Below are 19,314 nucleotides of genomic sequence, written 5' to 3' on the forward strand. Positions count from 1 at the left end.
ATTTCATGATTTCCCAATCTCCAGTTGATCATCTGTCACTTTCAATTATGTTTTGTGTTCTTCTATAACAACTGGATTCCCTTGATACGTCCCTGAATGCTCAAATTATAAGATTAGACAATGGCTATATGATTGAGATGGAACCATTTGCATGAGAGGCCTTGGATTCTTATTTGTTAATTTTCAATACTGTATATTGTTAGGTATTTGATTTCTCCTTTGACATGTCTGTCCTTCTTTTATTCCTTCTTCCTCTTTTTTATAGATTGTTCAGGGCACTAAACAAAAAAGACACCTGGGTACGCACCACCCTCCCTTAAGAGAATAGAAGGAGGATTTTAAAGTTTGTTCAAGATTGTAGATAATAGATGAGATAAAGCAAGTCTATTTTATTGCAACCATAGTAATTTAACCCTATTGACATTCCAGGAAATATGGCCTGGAATAGAGACCACATTTGTACAAGATAACCTGCATTATTTTACAAAGGAATTCAACTAAGTAAAACTGGATTTATTACATTAATATGTTGTTTACATGCAACTCTCCAAAATAATATATATTACACATATATGGATGCACATACTAGCATTATTGATGTTTTTCAATATTTAAGATTCCTCTAAACTTAGTCAACTGATATAAAAGGTATTTGATTATTTAAATATAAGGTATTTTATATTGGAAATTTTCTCTAGTATTAGACTTGACTACTACATTAATAAATTAAAAAACCCTTTCTTAAGTATTGCTGCATTTAAATTTTTCTTTAAGATTTAAAATGTCTATGCTATTATTATTCAAGTAATGCCTAGTCTAACTTTATGGGCAAAGTGAAATGGAAGATTGGAAAAATGTCCAATGAAATGAATTGTAATAATGTGAAATGAAACCTATTTGGAAAAATATAAACTGTAGGCAGGATTGTTCAAATAATTATTCAGTCTACACATTGTCTATATATAAATATAACTGATAACTTATTTTTAAGCAGAATTTTCTTACTGTATGCCTTGAGAATATAGATCTTTCTAATAATGTCCAGTGGTTGATTGAGATGATATACTGGGTAAAGAGAACTCTGGCAAACAAGCCTTTCGTGGTATGGTGGTAAGATGAGAGGGGAGGAGAAGTGTTCCATGGCAGTGGTTCCCAATGTTTTTGGCACCAACAATTGGTTTTGTGGAAGACAATCTTTCCACAAACTGGGGTGTGAGGTCAGGGCATGGGGAATGGCTGCAAGATGAAGCTATTCCACATCAGAGCATCAGGAATTCTCATAAGGAGTACACAGCCTAGATTTCTCACATGAACAGTTCACAATGGGGTTTGTGCTCCTATGAGAATTTAATGTCATTGCTGATATATATTTGTTAATCTAAAAATATGTTCTTTCTTTCTTGTTTCTCATTGATAGTACTGCTACAAATACAAGTCCATGTATCTTAGTTGCTTTCTCTTTGCATTTCAAAGGCACTACTCTGCTGTCTTCTGGCTTTCATTATGGCTTTTGAGAAATAGTAGTATCTTATAAATTTATTTCTTACACTTTGTATTTTTCTCTCTAGCTGCTTTTAGGATGCTGCTCAGTCTTTGGTGATTATCAGATTTCTGACTTTCTGGCTGCTTGGTCTTTGGTGATTATCAGATTTAAATTATGCCTATATATGTATTTATTTTTCTTAGCCTACATGGGATTCATGTAGAAGAATCACATCATTCCTCAACTGTAGATAATTCTTTACTCTTATCCCTTCAAATATTATCTTTGACTATATTTATATTTTTATCTCCATTTGCTTCTTCTGTAAGGCTGTCTTAATTCATCTGCATACTCATAACCTCCTTTTCATGTTTTCATCTTGTATTTTAAATGCATTTATGCATATACCTATCTCAGAACTAGTACAAATATTTTTCAAAGATTAATAATATCATCACATCAGAGGGAAAATAAAATTCTTGACCTTGACTTACTAAACATACATCAAATGTAGGTCCTACAATATGAACTGTCTGAATGCTAGTTATATAAAAATGAATCAATTCACTAGCTTTACAAAAATTAAAATATAAATGAAATATATTTATAGTAAAATCCGTGAACAAGCCGAGAAAAAATAAGCAGTGGTAAAGCCTGATGTATAATATAAATATGACACAAATTAGTCACGATGATTCATACTTTTGGACCTTGGTGCTCAAAAGGAACATACTTTCAAAAAACAACAGAAATATTCATTTATATAATAAGCATTTTGGAGTGTGATGTTGGCACCATTCAAATTATTGAGTGGTAGGAAGGCTTATTATACAAAATGTTTCAAGCCAGCTGTGCTATTTATAATGCTAACAAAAATTTATACTGATAGTTTGATTGTAGTTAATTCATAAGACCTATGATTAATGTTATAAAAGGGTCATAAGTTAGAGCCAAAGAATAAGAAGTGTTCATGGTTACTAATAAATTGCTCTGTGAAGGCTTGGCTACCCTCGCAGGTAATGATGTCACAAAATGATGAAAGAATAGCTAAGTAGCCAATGAAGTGCCAATGCTTGGCTGAGACACTGATCATTGCATCACTCTTGGCCAGAGCCCCGAAAGGTAAATGTCGCTATTAAAGGAAAAAGACAACTCATAAGGATGCAAGCTTCAACTGGTAACGCTTTTCTTAAAACTAGTTTCTATCAACACTTGAACTCTTAGATCAAGTAAAGAAAGTACTAGATAAGAAAAAGAAGTAATAGATATGTTATAGCTTTGCAAATATGTTAGCTGACAGGCAAACCCGGGCTTCTAATTCCTAGCTTGATATTCTGTACCTATGAGTTTAATATATACATTTTGATAGTTCTGATTAAGCAGGCCAGAGATACTATTTTGCAGTACAGTTAACAGCACAAGTAATTAGAGAATCATCTAAAAAGAGGGCTGAGGTGTGATTAAAAAGCCTATGTACCAAAATAATGCATACCAAATAACTCTATGCTATGAAATTTTAGAACAGGCAAAAATAATCATATTGATAGAAAGAAGAGCGGTTGTTTCCTGGGATTGGGGGTTTGGGGACAGCACCAACTACAAAGAAGCATAAGAGAATATTTGCGAGAGAGAAACATTCCATATTTTGACAGGGATGGTGATTAAACAGAGTACACATATGCCAAAACTCATCAAACTATGTATTTTATATATATATATTTTTTACTGCACTTTAGGTTCTAAACAAAAAAGAAAAAAGAAAGAAAACTACAGGCCAATATCCATGAAGAACATATATGCAAAAATCTTCAATAAAATACTGGCAAACTGATTGCAACAGCACATCAAAAAGCTTATCCATCATGATCAAGTAGGCTTCATCCTGGGGATGCAAGGCTGGTTCAACATATGCGAGTCTATAAATGTAATCCACCATATAAACAGAACCAAAGACAAAAACCACATGATTATCTCAATAGATGCGGAGAACGCCTTTGACAAAATTCAACAGCCCTTTATGCCTAAAACTCTCGATAAGCTAGGCATTGATGGATCATATCTCAAAATATTAAAAGCTATTTATGACAAACCTACAGCCAATATCATACTGAATGGGCAAACTGGAAGCATTCCCTTTGCCAGTATTTTACTGAAGATTTTTGCATCTATGTTCATCATGGATATTGGCTTGGCTTGTAGTTTTCTTCTTCTTCTTTTTTTTTTTTTTTTTTTTTTTGTTTAGTTTCTGCTGGGTATTAGTATCAGGATGATATTGGACTCATAAAATGATTTGGGAAGGATTCCCTCTTTTTGTATTATTTGGAATAGTTTCAAAAGGAGTGGTACCAGCTCCTCTTTGTACATCTGGTAGAATTCAGCTGTGAACCTGTCTGGACCTGGACTTTTTTTGGTTGGTAGGCTATTAATTGCTACCTCAACTTCAGCCCTTGTTATTGGTCTGTTCAAGGTTTCAACTTCTTCCTGGTTTAGTCTTGGGAGTGTGCAAGTGTCCAGGAATTTATCTATTTCTTCCAGGTTTACTGTTTTTGTGCATAGAGTTGTTTGCAGTAATCTCTGATGGTAGTTTGTATTTCTGTGGAATTGGTGGTGATATCCCCTTTATCGTTTTTTATTGCATCTATTTGATTCTTTGCTTTTTTCTTTTTTATTGATCTGGCTAGTGGTCTGTTTATTTTGCTTACCTTTTCAAAAAACCAGCTCCTGGATGTATTGATTTTTTGAAGTTTTTTTTTTTTTTTTTTTTTTTTTTAGTATGTCTATCTCCTTCAGTTCTGCTCTGGTCTTAGTTATTTCTTGTCTTCTGCGAGCTTTTAAGTTTTTTTAAAATCTTGATCCTCTAGCTCTTTCAATTTTGATGATAGGGTGTAATTTTAGATCTTTCATTGCTTCTCTTGTGGGCATTTTCTGCTATAAATTTCCCTCTAGATGCTGATTTAAATGTGTCCCAGAGATTCTGGTACATTGTGTCTTTGTTCTCGTTGGTTTCAAAGAACATCTTTATTTCTGCCTTCATTTAATTGTTTATTCAGTCAACATTCAGGAGCCAGTTGTTCAGTTTCCATGAAGTTGTGCGATTCTGAGTTAGTTTCTTAATTCTGAGCTCTAATGTGATTGCCCTATAGCCTTGAGAGACTGTTTTTTATAATTTCTGTTCTTTTGCATTTGCTGAGAAGTGATTTACTTCCAATTATGTGGTCAATTTTAGAGTAGGTGTGATGTGGTGCTGAGTAAAATGTTTATTCTGTGGATTTGGGGTGGAGAGTTCTGTAAATGTCTATTAGGTTTGCTTGGTCCAGGTCTGAGTTCAAGTCCTGGATATCCTTGTTAATTTTCTGTTGCATTGATCTGTCTAATATTGACAGTGGAGTATTAAAGTCTCCCACTAATATTGTATGGGAGTCTAAGTCTCTTTGCAGGTCATTAAGAACTTGCTTTATACACCTGGGTGCTCCTATATTGGGTGTGTATATATTTAGGATCGTTAGCTCTTCTTGATGCATTGATCCTTTTACCATTATGTAATGCCCTTCTTTGTCTCTTTTGATATTTGTTCATTTAAAGTCCATTTTATCAGAGACTAGGATTGCAACTCCTGCTTTTTTTGCTCTCCATTTGCTTGATAAATCTTCCTCCATCCATTTATTTTTGGCCTATGTGTGTCCTTGCATGTGAGATGGGTTTCCTGAATACAGCATACCGATGAGTCTTGACTTTTTATCCAATTTGCCAGTCTGTCTTTTGATTGTGGCATTTAGCCCATTTAAATTTAAGGCTAATATTGTTATGTGTGAATTTGATCCTGCCATTTTGATGCTAGCTGGATGTTTTGCCCATTAGTTGATGCATTTTCTTCATTGTGTTGATGGTCTTTACCATTTGGTATGTTTTTGGAGTGGCTGGTACTGGTTGTTCCTTTCCTTGTTTAGTGTTTCTTTTTAGGAGCTCTTGTAAGGCAGGCCTGAGGTAACATAATCTCTGGGCAATTGCTTGTTCATAAAGGATTATATTTCTCCTTCTGTTATGAAGCTTAGTTTGGCTGGATATGAAATTCTGAGTTGAAAGTTCTTTTCTTTAAGGATGTTGAATATTGGCCCCCACTCTCTTCTGGCTTCTAGGGTTTCTGTGGAGAGATTCGCTGTGAGTCTGATGGGCTTCCCTTTGTGGGTAACCTGACCTCTCTTTCTGGCTGCCCTTAGCATTTTTTCCTTCATTTCAACCCTGGTGAATCTGACGATTATGTGCCTTGGGGTTGCTCTTCTTGAGGAATATCTTTGTGGTGTTCTCTGTATTTCCTGAACTTGAATACTGGCCTGCCTCACTAGGTTGGGGAAGTTCTCCTGGATAATATCCCGAAGAGTGTTTTCCAACTTGGATTCATTCTGTCATATTCAGGTACAACTATAAAACGTAGATTTGGTCTTTTCACATAATCTCATATTTCTTGGAGGATTTATTCATTTCTTTTCATTATTTTTTCTCTATTCTTGCCTTCTCATTTTATTTCATTGACTTGATATTCAATCTCTGATATCCTTTCTTCTGCTTGGTCGATTCGGGTACTGAAATTTCTGTATGCTTCATGAAGTTCTCATGCTGTGTTTTTCAGCTCCATTAAGTCATTTATATTCTTCTCTAAGCTGTTTATTCTAGGTAACATCTCATCTAACCTTTTTTCTAGGTTCTTAGTTTGTTTGCATTGGATTAGCACATGTTCTTTTAGCTCTGAGAAGTTTGTTATTACCCACCTTCTGAAGCCTGCTTCTGTGAATTCATCTGATTCATTCTCCATCTATCTTTGATCCCTGGCTGGTGAGGAATTGTGATCCCTTGGAGGAGAGGCGTTCTGGTTTTGGATGTTTTCATCCTTTTTGTGCTGGTTTCTTCCCATCTTCACGGCTTTATCTACCTGTGCTTTGTAGTTGGTGACTTTCAGATAGGATCTCTGAGTGGATGTCCTTTTTGTTGATGTTAGAGCTATTTCTTTCTGTTTCTTAGTTTTCCTTCTAACAGTCATGCCCCTCTGTTACAAGACTGCTGGAGGTCCACTTCAGACCCTGCTTGCCTGGGGATCACCCGTGGGGGCTGCAGAACAGTAAGGGTTGCTGCCAGTTTTCTCCTTCTGTTATCTTCATCGCAGAAGGGTACTCGCCTGATGTCAGCCTGAGCTTTTCTTTATGAGATGTCTCTTTGGGTATATGAGGGTCGGGGAGTTGCCTGAGGAGAGAGTCGGTCCCTTATAGGAGCTCAAGTGCTATGCTGGGAGCTCCATTGTTTTGTGCAGAGTTGCTGGGCAGGTACCTTTAAGTCTGCTGCAGCAGAACTCATAAATGACTCTTTTCCCAGATACTCTGTCCTAAGAATGTTGGCTTTAAGTTCCTGATGTGCTGCTGCCTTTTTTCATAGATGCCCTGCCCCACACAGAGTAGTCTAGTCACAGTCTGCCAGCAGAGGTGTTGTTAAGCTGCCACAGGCTCTACCCAGCTGCTGTGTGAACTACCTCAGTATTGGCAGACTGCCTTGGTAGTGGTGGATGCCCTTCCCCCTACTGAGCTGGACTCTCCCAGGTCCAGCTGTGCTTGCTGCAAAACTCTCAATCCAGAGCATTTCAGATTGCTTGTTTTGTGGGGAAGGTACTTGCCAAGCCAGATCACCTGGCTCCCTGTCTCAGCCCCCTCCCTTTCAGTTGAATGGGTGGCTCTGTCTCCCAGGCATTCTGGGCACCAGTTGAAATGGCCACCCAGATTTGTGAGTTTCTGCACGCCAACCTGTGGCACCAGCTGAAACAGTCATGCTGAAAACTCATGGTGCTATTAAGCCCGGGAATCTCCTGGTCTATAGGCAATGGAAACTTGTTTGGAAATGTGTTGAGCACTGACCCTCTGCATTGTTCTTGCTGCAAACTGCACTCCGGAAATGTTCCTATTCGGCCATCATTGATATCCCCAAACTATATATTTTTAAGTGGGTACATTTTATTGTACACAAATTACAGTTTTTATTTAAAAATAAAAAGCACTAGTTTTGCCAGATGTTACCATGGGCCACATTGGTAGAGTACACAAAATGTCTTTATATTATTTCTTAAAACTATATATAAATCTGTAACTATCTCAAAATTAAAAGTTTACTTTAAAAAATGCAAGTAACTATTTTTTATCCAAATAAAATTAAACATCTATAAAGAACATATACGTTTATAAATTGTGAGATATACAATGATTCATACAAGTTCAACGCCATGTATTTCTAAATTCTACTTTGAAATGTTTAACTCTGTAGGAAAGTTAATGAATAGCATCTAGGCTTTTGGATTTATTTCACCCTAAATCAGTTCTAAAGTGGGCCTAGAAAATTAATCACTTACAGCTTTCTTTCTTTCTTAGGAAGAAATGCGACAAGTATTCTAAAAGTATCCTCAATTAAATATATCATATTATTTATGGTATGTATCATACATTAATGTCAAGGCCTTAAAATTGCCAAACAATACCAAAATGTATCAGAGTTCTTAGTCATAGAGTACAAAGGACAATCAGTGAGGCTCCCCAAGGTAAATGTGTTTAGATGTCAAAAACTGTAATAATAAAAAAGTAAGCATGGCTTTATTTTCATCTGAGTCAGCAGTGTCTTTGCTAATAGATTTTCTTGAGTCGTTTTTGGTTATTTGTGAGTTTTTATTTTTATAAAGGAGTAAAAGAAGTAACAGTTAACAATGAATATAGCAATGGACAGCTGGTTTTGCTATACTCAGAATAATGTATTCTAGCTTCCAGTATCTCAATCTATCAATAAATTTTGCTTTATAAGGTTCAGAAGCTCAGTCTTTGAAGACCATATAGTTCATCAAAGTGAGGTTGACAAGATATAAGGATATAGATAGTAGTTAACGTTGTAGCAAACCAAAGAGTGATACTGTTCTAAAGGGGGTAACTGCTACCCTGAGTCAGCAAGTTGTTGCTGGCGGGGGAGGGGGAGGGGAGGAGACAGCGTTACACTATGTTTTAATTAAGAGAAGCATTAAAAATTAAGTGTTGTTTTTTTACTTTTTAATAAGTGCCATTCTGACTGGAATAAGATGGTATCTTATTGTGGTTTTTATTTGCATTTCTCTAATGGTCAGTGATGTTGAGCTTTTTTTTGTGTTTGTTGGCCATGTGTGTCTTCTTCTGAGAACTGTCTGTTCATGTTCTTTGCCCAATTTTTGATAGGGTTGTTTGTTTTTTTTTCTTGTAAATTTGTTTATGTTCCTTCTAGACTCTGGGTAGACCTTTGTCAGAAGGATAGATTGAAAAAATTTTCTCCCATTCTATAGACTGTCTGTTCACTCTGATGATAGTGAGTGAACAGACTCACTATCTGTTTTGCTGTTGAGAAGCTCCAAGGTTGCAGAGAAAAAGGAACACCTTTACACTCTTGTTGGGAGTATAAATTAGTTCAACCACTCTAGAAGACAGTGTGGCGATTTCTCAAATACCTAGAGGTCAAATACCATTTGACCCAGCAATCCCATTACTGTGTATTACCAGGAATATAAAACATTCTATTTTAAAGATTACATGCACATACATGTTCATTGCAGTGGTTTTCACAATAGCAAATACATGAAATCAACCTCAGTGCCCATCAATCATAGATTGGATAAAGAAAATGATGTACATTGCACTGTAGCCTGAACCACAGAGCAAGACCCCATCTCGGAAAAAAATTAAAAAAAAAAAAAAAAGGTGGTATATATACACCAAGGAATACTATGCAGCCATAAAAAGAATTGAGATCATGTCTTTGAGGAACATGAATAGAGTTGGAAGTCATTATCCTCAGCAAACTAATGCAGGAACAGAAAACCAAACACTACCTATTCTCACTTATGATTGGGATCTAAATAATGAGAACACATGGACACATGGTGGGGAACCACACACATTGTGGGGCCTAAATAATGAGAACACATGGACACATGGTGGGGAACAACACACACTGTGGAGCCTCTTAGGGATGGTGGGAGAGGAGGAAAGACACCAGGAAAAATAGCTAATGGTTGCTGGCCTTAATACCTAGGTGATGGGATGATCTATGTAACAAGCCACCATGGCACACCTTTAACTAGGTAACAAACCTGCACATCTTACACATGTTCCCCTGAACTTAAAATAAAAGTTGAGGGCCAGGAGTGGTGGCTCATGCTTGTAATCTCAGCACTTTGGGAGCCCATGTTAGGTGGAGCACTTGAGGTCAGGAGTTCAAGACCTGCCTGGCCAGCAAGGTGAAACCCATCTCTACAAAAAATACAAAAAATCAGTTGCATGTGGTGGTGCACACCCATAGTCCCAGCTACCTGGGAGGCTGAGGCAGGGAGAATCCCTTGAAGCTGAGACGTAGAGGTTTCAGTGAACCGAGATTATGCCACTGCACTGCAGCCTCGGTGACAGAGCGAGACTCCCTCTCAAAAAAAAAAAAAAAAAAAAAAAAAAAAGTTGAAAAATAAATAAATATTTTAAAGTGAAAACTCTTGTTGAACATTAAATTAAAACTGTTTAAATACTGTTTCGACCTGTGGGCCACCAATTTCTGACATTGACTTTATAAATAAATGAATATTTCATATGGAAAATTGCTTAGAATGGCTAAGTATGTGAACCTACCCCTGAATTCACCATTTTACTTTCTCTCAACTTCATTCATTTTCTCTACTAAAAACACTTTCTCACAGGAAAGACAATTGCCAAGAACTGGCATATTTTCAATGCTTACATTTTCATCTGTTTGCCAAATGTCTGTAATATAATTCACAAAAGCTCTGTTTATTGAGTAATATTATTAATGGATAGCATAATACTGTGGAATTGAAGACATTCTTTTTGGATTATGTCCAGGTCTTTAAAAAGAACATGGATCCCAATAGGAAATGAATGACTTATACTAAAACATATATTTTAAAAAGTAGAACAACACAGAAAGCATTAGAATAGGTATATTTTCCAATTACTATAAGACAACTTTCTCTTTGAATGATTACAAAGCAGAATGTCATGCCTATGAATGCTTCTATAAAATAATTTTTCATTTTCAACACATTGTTAAAAATATCATAGGACTGTGAAATCATTCAACTTAACAGTCTATTGACTTTTTCCCTGCCGCTGCATTTGCCAAACTTTGATAGGTAAATTATATTTGTTGCTTTTTAAAATTTATGGCTAAATTCATAAATTACCAAAATATGTCAAGGAACCAACATGAAAGTTTACTTTTACATTTTTGTTTTCAAAAGGTACTTAATGTCTAAATAAGAAGCATTAAAATGTATTCTCAACCCAAATTATAGTTAATTATTTCACTAGTTCATAATCCAATAGTCACCACCTGAGACCAAGTCTGAAAATCCCAACTTGACTTCAGAAACCAATCATAAGCCTTCATTCATTTAATCGCTCTATTTTTAAGGGGAAGCATGAAATCATCCAAGAATCAGAAAATATCGAACACTTAACTGTGAGCAATTAAAGAGAAAGAAAGAAAAAAACAAGACAGGACATCAAAAGCAAATGAAAGAGACTAATATGGACTGAGCAGCTCAGAAAATAACATCTCATATGAAGGTATTAGCCAAACTATTGCTTGCAAATACTAGATATATTCAGTTCAAGGTGCCCTACTAAATTCATCCCACAGCTTTTAACTGGGGTGTTTGTGGTTTTGTGGAGGAGAGAACAAGTTTAATGAAAGAAATTACTGATTATAAGGAAGTAAATGTCCATCTTAAGGAATCAAAAGAAGACAGTAGAAAAACAGAATAAATGTTACTTTGACTTTAAAATCTAGAACAAATAAAATTGGCAAAAATTTCAATACACAATTATGGCTCAGTAAAGAGTGAATTAATCAAGTTAATCCAATTAATTTCATTTCTGTGACAATATGATAAGCCATACGATCAAGAATACTAAAATCAGTTCTTCTATAAAGATTTTTTCTCATGATAAGCTAACCAAATTAAATGTAGACTCTAGACATTAGAAATCCAAAAAGAAAACAATAAAAGATTTCTTCTTTCAAAACAAATATTGACTAATGATGAGGACTAGATGTATATAAAGCAGTGATCTAGAAAATAAATTCAAAAGGATATGTAAATTAGAACATGAAAGTTTTGGTTTGAGCACATAGAAAGTAGGCTATAACCACATCAAAGGCTGTGAGTTGAAACCGAGGAATAAGACTACATCATAAAAGTGCTAGAGAAAGTCTGCATTATAGGTAATATTCATGCCATTGAACTATTCTCACTAATGTTATAGTCGAATGCAAATTAGATCAGAGTAAGAATCAGAAGACAGAAATGGAGTTCACCAAAACCTTGACAGATGGTTTTTTAAAAAGCAAGATGCTCTATAATATCCTAAAATAAATTGCACAGAGAAGTGAAATAACTAACTAAAATACAAGCATAGGGTCAGGTCCAGGAGGCAGAGAAGTTTACAAGTCATACATGAGCGTATGAGACAATGTTACCATCTTAAAAGCTAAAATGCACGAACATATAACCCCGTATTTATGTAACAACATGACAGAAATATAAGCATTTGATATAGTTTGGATGTTTGTCCCATCCAAATCTCATGTTGAAATATGATCCCCAGTGGTGGAAGTGGGCCTGGTGGGAGGTGTTTGGGAGGGGTGGATCCTCCATGAAGTGCCCTGCGCTCAGTAGTGAGATCAGACTCTGTTAGTTCATGCAAGAACAGGTTATTTAACAAAGTCTGGCTTCGGGCTTTGTCTTCTGCCATGGTTGTAAGCTTTCTGAGGCCTCACCAGAAGCCAAGCAGATGGTGGCACCATGCTTGTTGTACAGCCTGCACTGCTGAGCCAAATAAACCTCTTTTCATTACTATTTTCCCAGTCTCAGGTCTTCCTGTATAGCAACGCAAACAGACTAATCCACCATTCCATACACTTGTCGTTAAAGAACTGCTTTTTAGAATGACAGCAATTATATAATGCAGTTCACTATATTTGAAAATTTAATTTTAGTAGATGTGCTCAAATTGTCCTCTGAAACAATTGCATCAATTGGCAGTCCCATCAGTGATGCGTTAAAGGTTATATTCTCACACGTACTAAATGACACCGATCTTTGTATTTTCTGCTAATTTGAAATACTAAAAACAATTGCTGAATATGATTAAAACTGAGGTTGGGTAACATTTTATGTGTTAATTAAAATTATAATTTGTTCATTTGTAAATTGCTTGTTCATATATTTGCTTATTTTTAACAGACATATTTTTCTTAATATTCTATAGATGCTTCTTGTGTATTAGGAATCTTAACTATTCACCTGTTAATACGATACAAATATTTTCTATCAATCCATCATTTATCACATTACATTTATGTTAGCCCTTACACTGTTTAGAATTTTAAATATTTATATAACAGAATATGTCATTAATTTCCTTCAAAACTCCAGATGTTTCTGTTTATATTTCATTTGTTTAGCTGATAAAAGCTCTCAAGATATAGAAGTATTCTTCTAATCTTTATTTTAATATACTTGTAGTTCTTTTCTACTTTAAAAGTTTAAGCTACATACATTTTTGTACATACCATCAGGTAGAGCTCTAATTTGATTTTCTTGCAAATTAGCAGTTAATCATTTCAAACGTACTAAAGAGTCTACCTTACCTACTCTCATTATTGGTATGATTGTTACTGCTGCTGAACTGTCTTTCATATCAGCTGTTTCTATGTTGCTACTCGATATTCCTACCAACAAACATCTCTTGATTATTTTTTTCTATAAAGCTAAAGCTAAATTTCCACCTCAACTATGGAATTCGGCTAATCATCACAAACTAAAGTAACATAACTCATAAATCATTTTACTACAGTTTCAAGTTAATTACTTTAAATGTCTGATGTTAGCAATAAATGAACCTTGATTCACATAAATACATAAAAATTGTTCTGCATCTACAGGTCCTTTTTTTGTTATAGGTAATTTTGTATAAATTCTCTTCAGTAGGAATCAAACCATTTTTTTGTTTAGTTCCATGCTATCCAGACACATTAAAAATGATCTTATAAAATATGGTAAAGTTGATGAAACAAAGAAAGAAAAACAAAAAAAGAAGAAAACCTTTAGGGTTTGGTTTCAGCTGAATTTCTCTGGTTGAAATTAATTTTTAAAAATGCAATTTCAACGTAAGTGATGGCTGTTATTTTTTTCTTTACAAAAACTCTGCAATAATTGACATTTTAAGCTCATTATCAGTTTTTAAATTTATTTTCATTAGTTAGGCCAAAATTAAGTTCGTAGAATTTAGTCACCATCTCTGCTATTTTATTTTATTTTATTTTTTTAGATTTCTGTGAACAAAATAGAACTCACGTAAAGTCCCTCAGTGAAGCTCTCCGGGGAGCAGAGGCATCTATATGGCTGGCTTGTTGTGTCGCAGTTATCGGCATGACCATGGCACTGACATCTGCAAACATAAGCATCACACACTCCTAAGGAACAGCAACTCAACTGAGAATTTATTTAAGGCCCTAGGACTATATACATTGTGTGAATTCAACAGAGAATATTTTTGTATATTTAATTGACACAAAATCAGTTTTTCCTTAATTATGTGGATACTCATGTAAGTTTTTAATTTATCTGGAAATATCAGAAGGACTGTCATCCATATCAAACCACTGTATTGTAAAGACAATTTTCAAGCCAACCTCAAAAGGGAAGTGGAATTCTTTGTGTCTGTATCAGCCATGTACCAAGGGAAGGTATTTACTAAACTATTTAAAATACAGTTAAGAATATAAAATTCAGGCTGGGCATGGTGGCTCATGCCTATAATCCCAGCACTTTGGGAGACCGAGATAGGTAGATCACTTGAGGTCAGGAGTTCACCTGAGTAACATGGTGAAAACCCATCTCTACAAAAAGTGAAAAAAATCAGCCGAGCATGGTGGCACATGCCTGTAATCCCAGTCACTTGGGAGTCTGAGATGAGTGGATCACATGAGGCCCAGAAGGCGAGGCTGCAGTGAGCCATGATTGTGCCACTGCATGCCAGCCTGAGTGACAGAGCAAAACCCTGTCAATAAAAAGAATATGAAGTTCAGAATAAACTGCAGAATGCAGTTAACATTTCTTTCTTTTTTCGTTTTTTCCAAAGTTAGATGATGAATATTTAATAGTTTTACTTTGTTCATTATGCTATGACTTAGCAAACAAACAATGCTTATATACTGGCATTCTGTTCTGCTTTTAAAGACAGATTTTATTTACAAGGCCTATCATTCCTCTAGAACAACTTATTTTAATATATTCTATATGTACATTTTTATATTAGAGAGTAGGCTTCTTAGGTTTGCAGCTATCATTTCTTTTTAAATATTGTGAGTCATGTTCTCAATTATGATCAGACATTTATAAACTACTTAGGGCACATCAGATCTTTCCACTAAAGAAATACAAGTATTCCCCATGGAACTGTGCACTATGAACTCAGGTAGACCAAGATCCATACTTAAAAACTCTCTGGTACTATAGTTATAACATCAAATCCAGATGCTGCTTCTTGCTTTCAAGAATATTTGAAAATTATATGATATAAAAAAACAAGTAACATATTAGGAAAATTATTTCTAAGTCAGATTCAGAGTGTCATAACTTCTAAAAGCAACAGCTTTTGAAAATCAATTCCATGACAATGTTATATCCAGAAAAGACTCACATATAGATCTTCCCCTAAAATCATAGAGTACAAAATCATTTCAAAATGTAAAGCTTGAAATCTGGCTTGCTCTGAAATCTTAGTTAATGTGCTATTAAATAAGTATGACAAAAACCTTGTTGAAAACAAAATTCGTAATAAATACCTCCCACTAATGGTGATTTCATCCACTGCATAGTATCTGTGTCTGAGGTTGACAGCAGTCTCAGCCATGTAGTACTGCCCACGAAAATGAAACCTTATTTGTGTGGCTTTTACGAACTCTTGAAGAGATGGGGTATTATAGAAGTCACTGTATCCAGGACGATGATTTGGTCCAGGTGTAAGGATGCTAAAAGTGACATTGCCACGGGAATATGGAGTAAAACTGTTAATGAAAGAAATTTGATGTCATGAAAACCTCTATTTTTGGCAAAACAGAAATCAAGATGTTGAGAAATTATTACACAGTGTCATAAAAGCTTAAATCATTCTAGAAAAAGCATATTCCACACATTTCAGATACAAACAATACAGGAGTTTTATACTAAAACAGTTCCTTGAAAACAAAATGAAAATTCTATTAACATAGATAACTTGCTAAACAGTCTGAAAATCAGATTGCAAAACATCAGTGAGATTGAAATAAGAGTTACTCTAATGTCTTTTATGGTAACTTTAAACATAGTTTTAATCTCAATTTAGGAATAAGACTTAGAAGAATCTGCCTCAAGGAAGCTAGTGGTGAAGGGAAGTCTTTACCAGCCTAGAGAGCTAGCTTACTTGTATGTTATTATTACTAACTCATTGGTCTATTAAATTAATTGTTTAAAAATGTTCATACTTGGAAAGCTGAAGACAGTTGACAGAATCAGGTTTTTCCAAATCTCCATTGTTTTTCATTCCAAAAGCACCACAATTTCTGGCAAAATACTGCCAGTCCTCCCAATCTAAACTGCTTTCCTTCTTCCTTTGAATCCTTATTTCCGTTGGTTGTAGACTAAAGAACTGAATGATAATATAAAACACCTGAAAATTGAAAGTTAATTATTGTCATCAACATTTTAAGTTTGACCCATCAGCATGTCAAACCATAGAATTGTTAGAGTCAAATATATTGGCTCACTTTGTCATAATTATAATTATCAAATATATATTAGACATCCAGAAACTTCATAGCCCTGTGGTAAAATCAACATATTCTATAATTGCATATCTCTTCCTTTGCTGAAGGATTTTATGTAACAATATGCAAAGAAAGGCAAGCAAAGAACATCACTTCCACGAAATAAATGTCATATATAGTCTTCTTAAGTAGTTATTTAGAAAAAACATCTTAGTTTGCATTAATTTTTGCTACTTAATAAAAAGAATTAGTTTTGGCATTTCATAAATATCATTTTAATACTAATCTCTAAAACATAAGGCCCTGCATATTGTCTTTTAGGTGTTTATTGCTTTATTGAGGCAATGTTCAAATGCCTAGTTCAGTTTTCACCATGTAGTATGCTGAATTGTGTTCCCAAATAGATATGTCCAAGTACTACTGTCCAAACCTTAAATGTGACCTTATTTGTAAATAGGGTCTTTGTAGTATAATTAAGGATGTCAATATGAGATCATCATGGATTTAGTAGGGTGGGCCTTATAAGGGATAACTGATGCTCACAGAGAAACAACGAATGACGCCATGTAAAAATAGAGGCAGAGACTGAAGTTGTGGTGCCACAAGCCACGTAACACCAAGAGTCCCCAGGAGCTGGAAACTGCAAGGAAAGATCCTCCTCTGGAACATTTGAATGGAGTGTAGCCCTGCCAACATGTTGTTTTCATATTTCTGGTGTCCAGAACTGTTACAGAATACACTTCTGTTGCTTTAAGACATGAAGTTTGTGGTCACTTGTCGCAACCACCACAGGAAATTAATGTACACCTTACTGTGTCTAATTACCTGATACTGTCCATTTTCCAAGTCAACTGAAATCGTCACTCCTTGATTAAGCTGTGTAATGTTTGTAAACATGTTTGAAACCCATGAAGTACCAACATCATTATCATTGACAAAAGAAAGAGGATGGGCTTCGGGATTCAGCCGTGACACTCTATTATCAGCTGTGTCTCCGGCATCATTAGGAATGCAGTACCGCTGTGCCAAAGGGTGGACCCGTGGGTGGCTGCCAGGGCAGCGACAATGTGACTGGACATGCAGTCTGAGAAGATCACCAGAAAAAACTTCCAGAATTTCTCTGTGGAAGTCAAGAGGGAGACTGTAAGGACAAAGAGCTTAACAGTAAAAGAACTTCTAAGAGTTATTACAAATGAATGTCACTCATTTAGTGCTTTCATGAGCATTCATTTAGCTTTAATAATTTTATATGTGGAACATAAAATTTACTTTTGACCAAATAAACAAATTCATTATCATAAAATATACTTCAAAACCAGCACGTTTTAACTTTGTTTATATCAAGAAGCATGCATAAGCCCTTGTCTGATTATTAAGATACTTATTTAAATACCACAATATTTTACTGTGTCTATTTGTGATAATATAGAAAGGTCACATTTACTTAGGTTGCTGAACTACTGAGAGTGAACAATAATATATGAAAAATAATGAGAGCTATTGGTAATGTTTTCAGTTCATCCATGGGAAAGAAGTAAGAAAGCAAGTATCATTTTATCTGCTGTTTTAAGTGAAGGACTGAGGCCAAGGCCATTTGTCAACGGTTTCCTGTGACTCATCAGTACAGATCCTGGCATCCTATAATGCTCCAATGGCTTCAGATCATATGGTGGCTGCCAACAGTCAAAGAAGAATGCCAATTCCAGGTAGATATATTTAATTTTTCCATTAAGGGCAATACACTTGTTCTAGACCAGAATTAGTCATTCTATTTATAGGCATTCTTCCACATAGCACCTTCCCAGACATTTCGGGTAGGCCAACACTGGTAACCAAGGTCTTACCAGAGAAACAAGACTTTTTCTCTCAGATCCCAGTGGAGCAATCAAGGAGTCAGGCAGCTTTTCCATTCATTAAATCACATGAAGTCATACCTTCTTTAAATGTTATCAGTACTTTTCAACTGATACCAGGTTTTGAATGGGACCGAAAGCCACTATTATAGAATCCAATACAAAATCTTTCATCTCCATGGAAAAACTTTATTCCCCAAGAATTACTACAACATTGCCCTTCAGCATTTTAGACAAAGGTGATCTAAAATTATAGTAAGGCTAGTGGCAATAAAGGCACCTAACGATGTGTTCCAGTGCTACAGTATTCTTTATTGAGGCATATCTTGATTATATAGAATGGTGAAAAAGAATTTTTACTTTGTTAATGATCTGTCATGGACTAAGAACCACAGCAAAAACAATGCTTCTAAATTTACCAGGGCTAGTCTTGTCATTTGGAAACCCACCACACTAATTTACATCTGCCTTAAAGAAATATGAATGAGCATTCTTCTTTTTGGTCTTTAACAGAATTAAGTAAGATCAACTCATCCATACAACAATATACTATTATACCACAGGACCATAAGTTGAAGAAGAAAGTTAAAAGGCATCCTAAGCAGAATTTCGCTTAAACTTTTTAAAATTCTGTGTGCCTTTAAGAAGCCCTAAGAGAGATTTCCCATCACTCTCAAGATAAGGAAATACACCATTAAAGCTAGCCTGAGTCTATATAATTATTTGTTCACTGAAAATAGAAAAATATATCACAATACTCCAAATGTTCATTCTTCTTGTCTTCAAGTCTAATAGACCAGTCTCTTGAGAATTTCCCATATATCAAAATAATTAATCATGTTTATTGTTCCACATTCTCTAGTAGGTATAAATTCAACAAGGCAATTTAAAAAGGCAGATGTAGAAGTTTCTCAAGTATTATTAATAGAAAGTACTTCATAAAGAAAATTTAAACAAATGTATCCCCAATTTTATAAAATGTTCCAATATCAAGTTTTCTTACAGAAAATCCTTAGGAAAAATGTGATTAATTTCATATTACAAGGAGTTACCCAATAGAGTAGCACTAGTGAATAACAACCATAGACTAAGCCAAAGCAAACACTGCAAGCA

At 35.0% G+C, this 19,314-nt stretch overlaps 1 protein-coding gene across 2 annotated transcripts in view; it reads right to left on the reverse strand.

The window, feature by feature from the left end:
- The window catches only part of USH2A (usherin), a 777,205-nt gene that overhangs the window by 670,852 nt on the left and 87,039 nt on the right, over positions 1-19,314 (reverse strand). For both annotated transcript variants that reach the window (XM_003930351.4, XM_074385188.1), the window contains 4 exons: positions 17,174-17,468; positions 16,067-16,251; positions 15,389-15,610; positions 13,896-13,989 (listed from right to left, as the gene is read on the reverse strand). In XM_003930351.4, coding sequence (XP_003930400.3) covers positions 13,896-13,989; positions 15,389-15,610; positions 16,067-16,251; positions 17,174-17,468 — 796 coding nt within the window. The remainder of the gene's footprint in view (positions 1-13,895; positions 13,990-15,388; positions 15,611-16,066; positions 16,252-17,173; positions 17,469-19,314) is intronic.

The sequence above is a fragment of the Saimiri boliviensis genome, chromosome 14, assembly GCF_048565385.1.
Source record: "Saimiri boliviensis isolate mSaiBol1 chromosome 14, mSaiBol1.pri, whole genome shotgun sequence".
In the NCBI taxonomy this organism is placed as follows: domain Eukaryota; kingdom Metazoa; phylum Chordata; class Mammalia; order Primates; family Cebidae; genus Saimiri; species Saimiri boliviensis.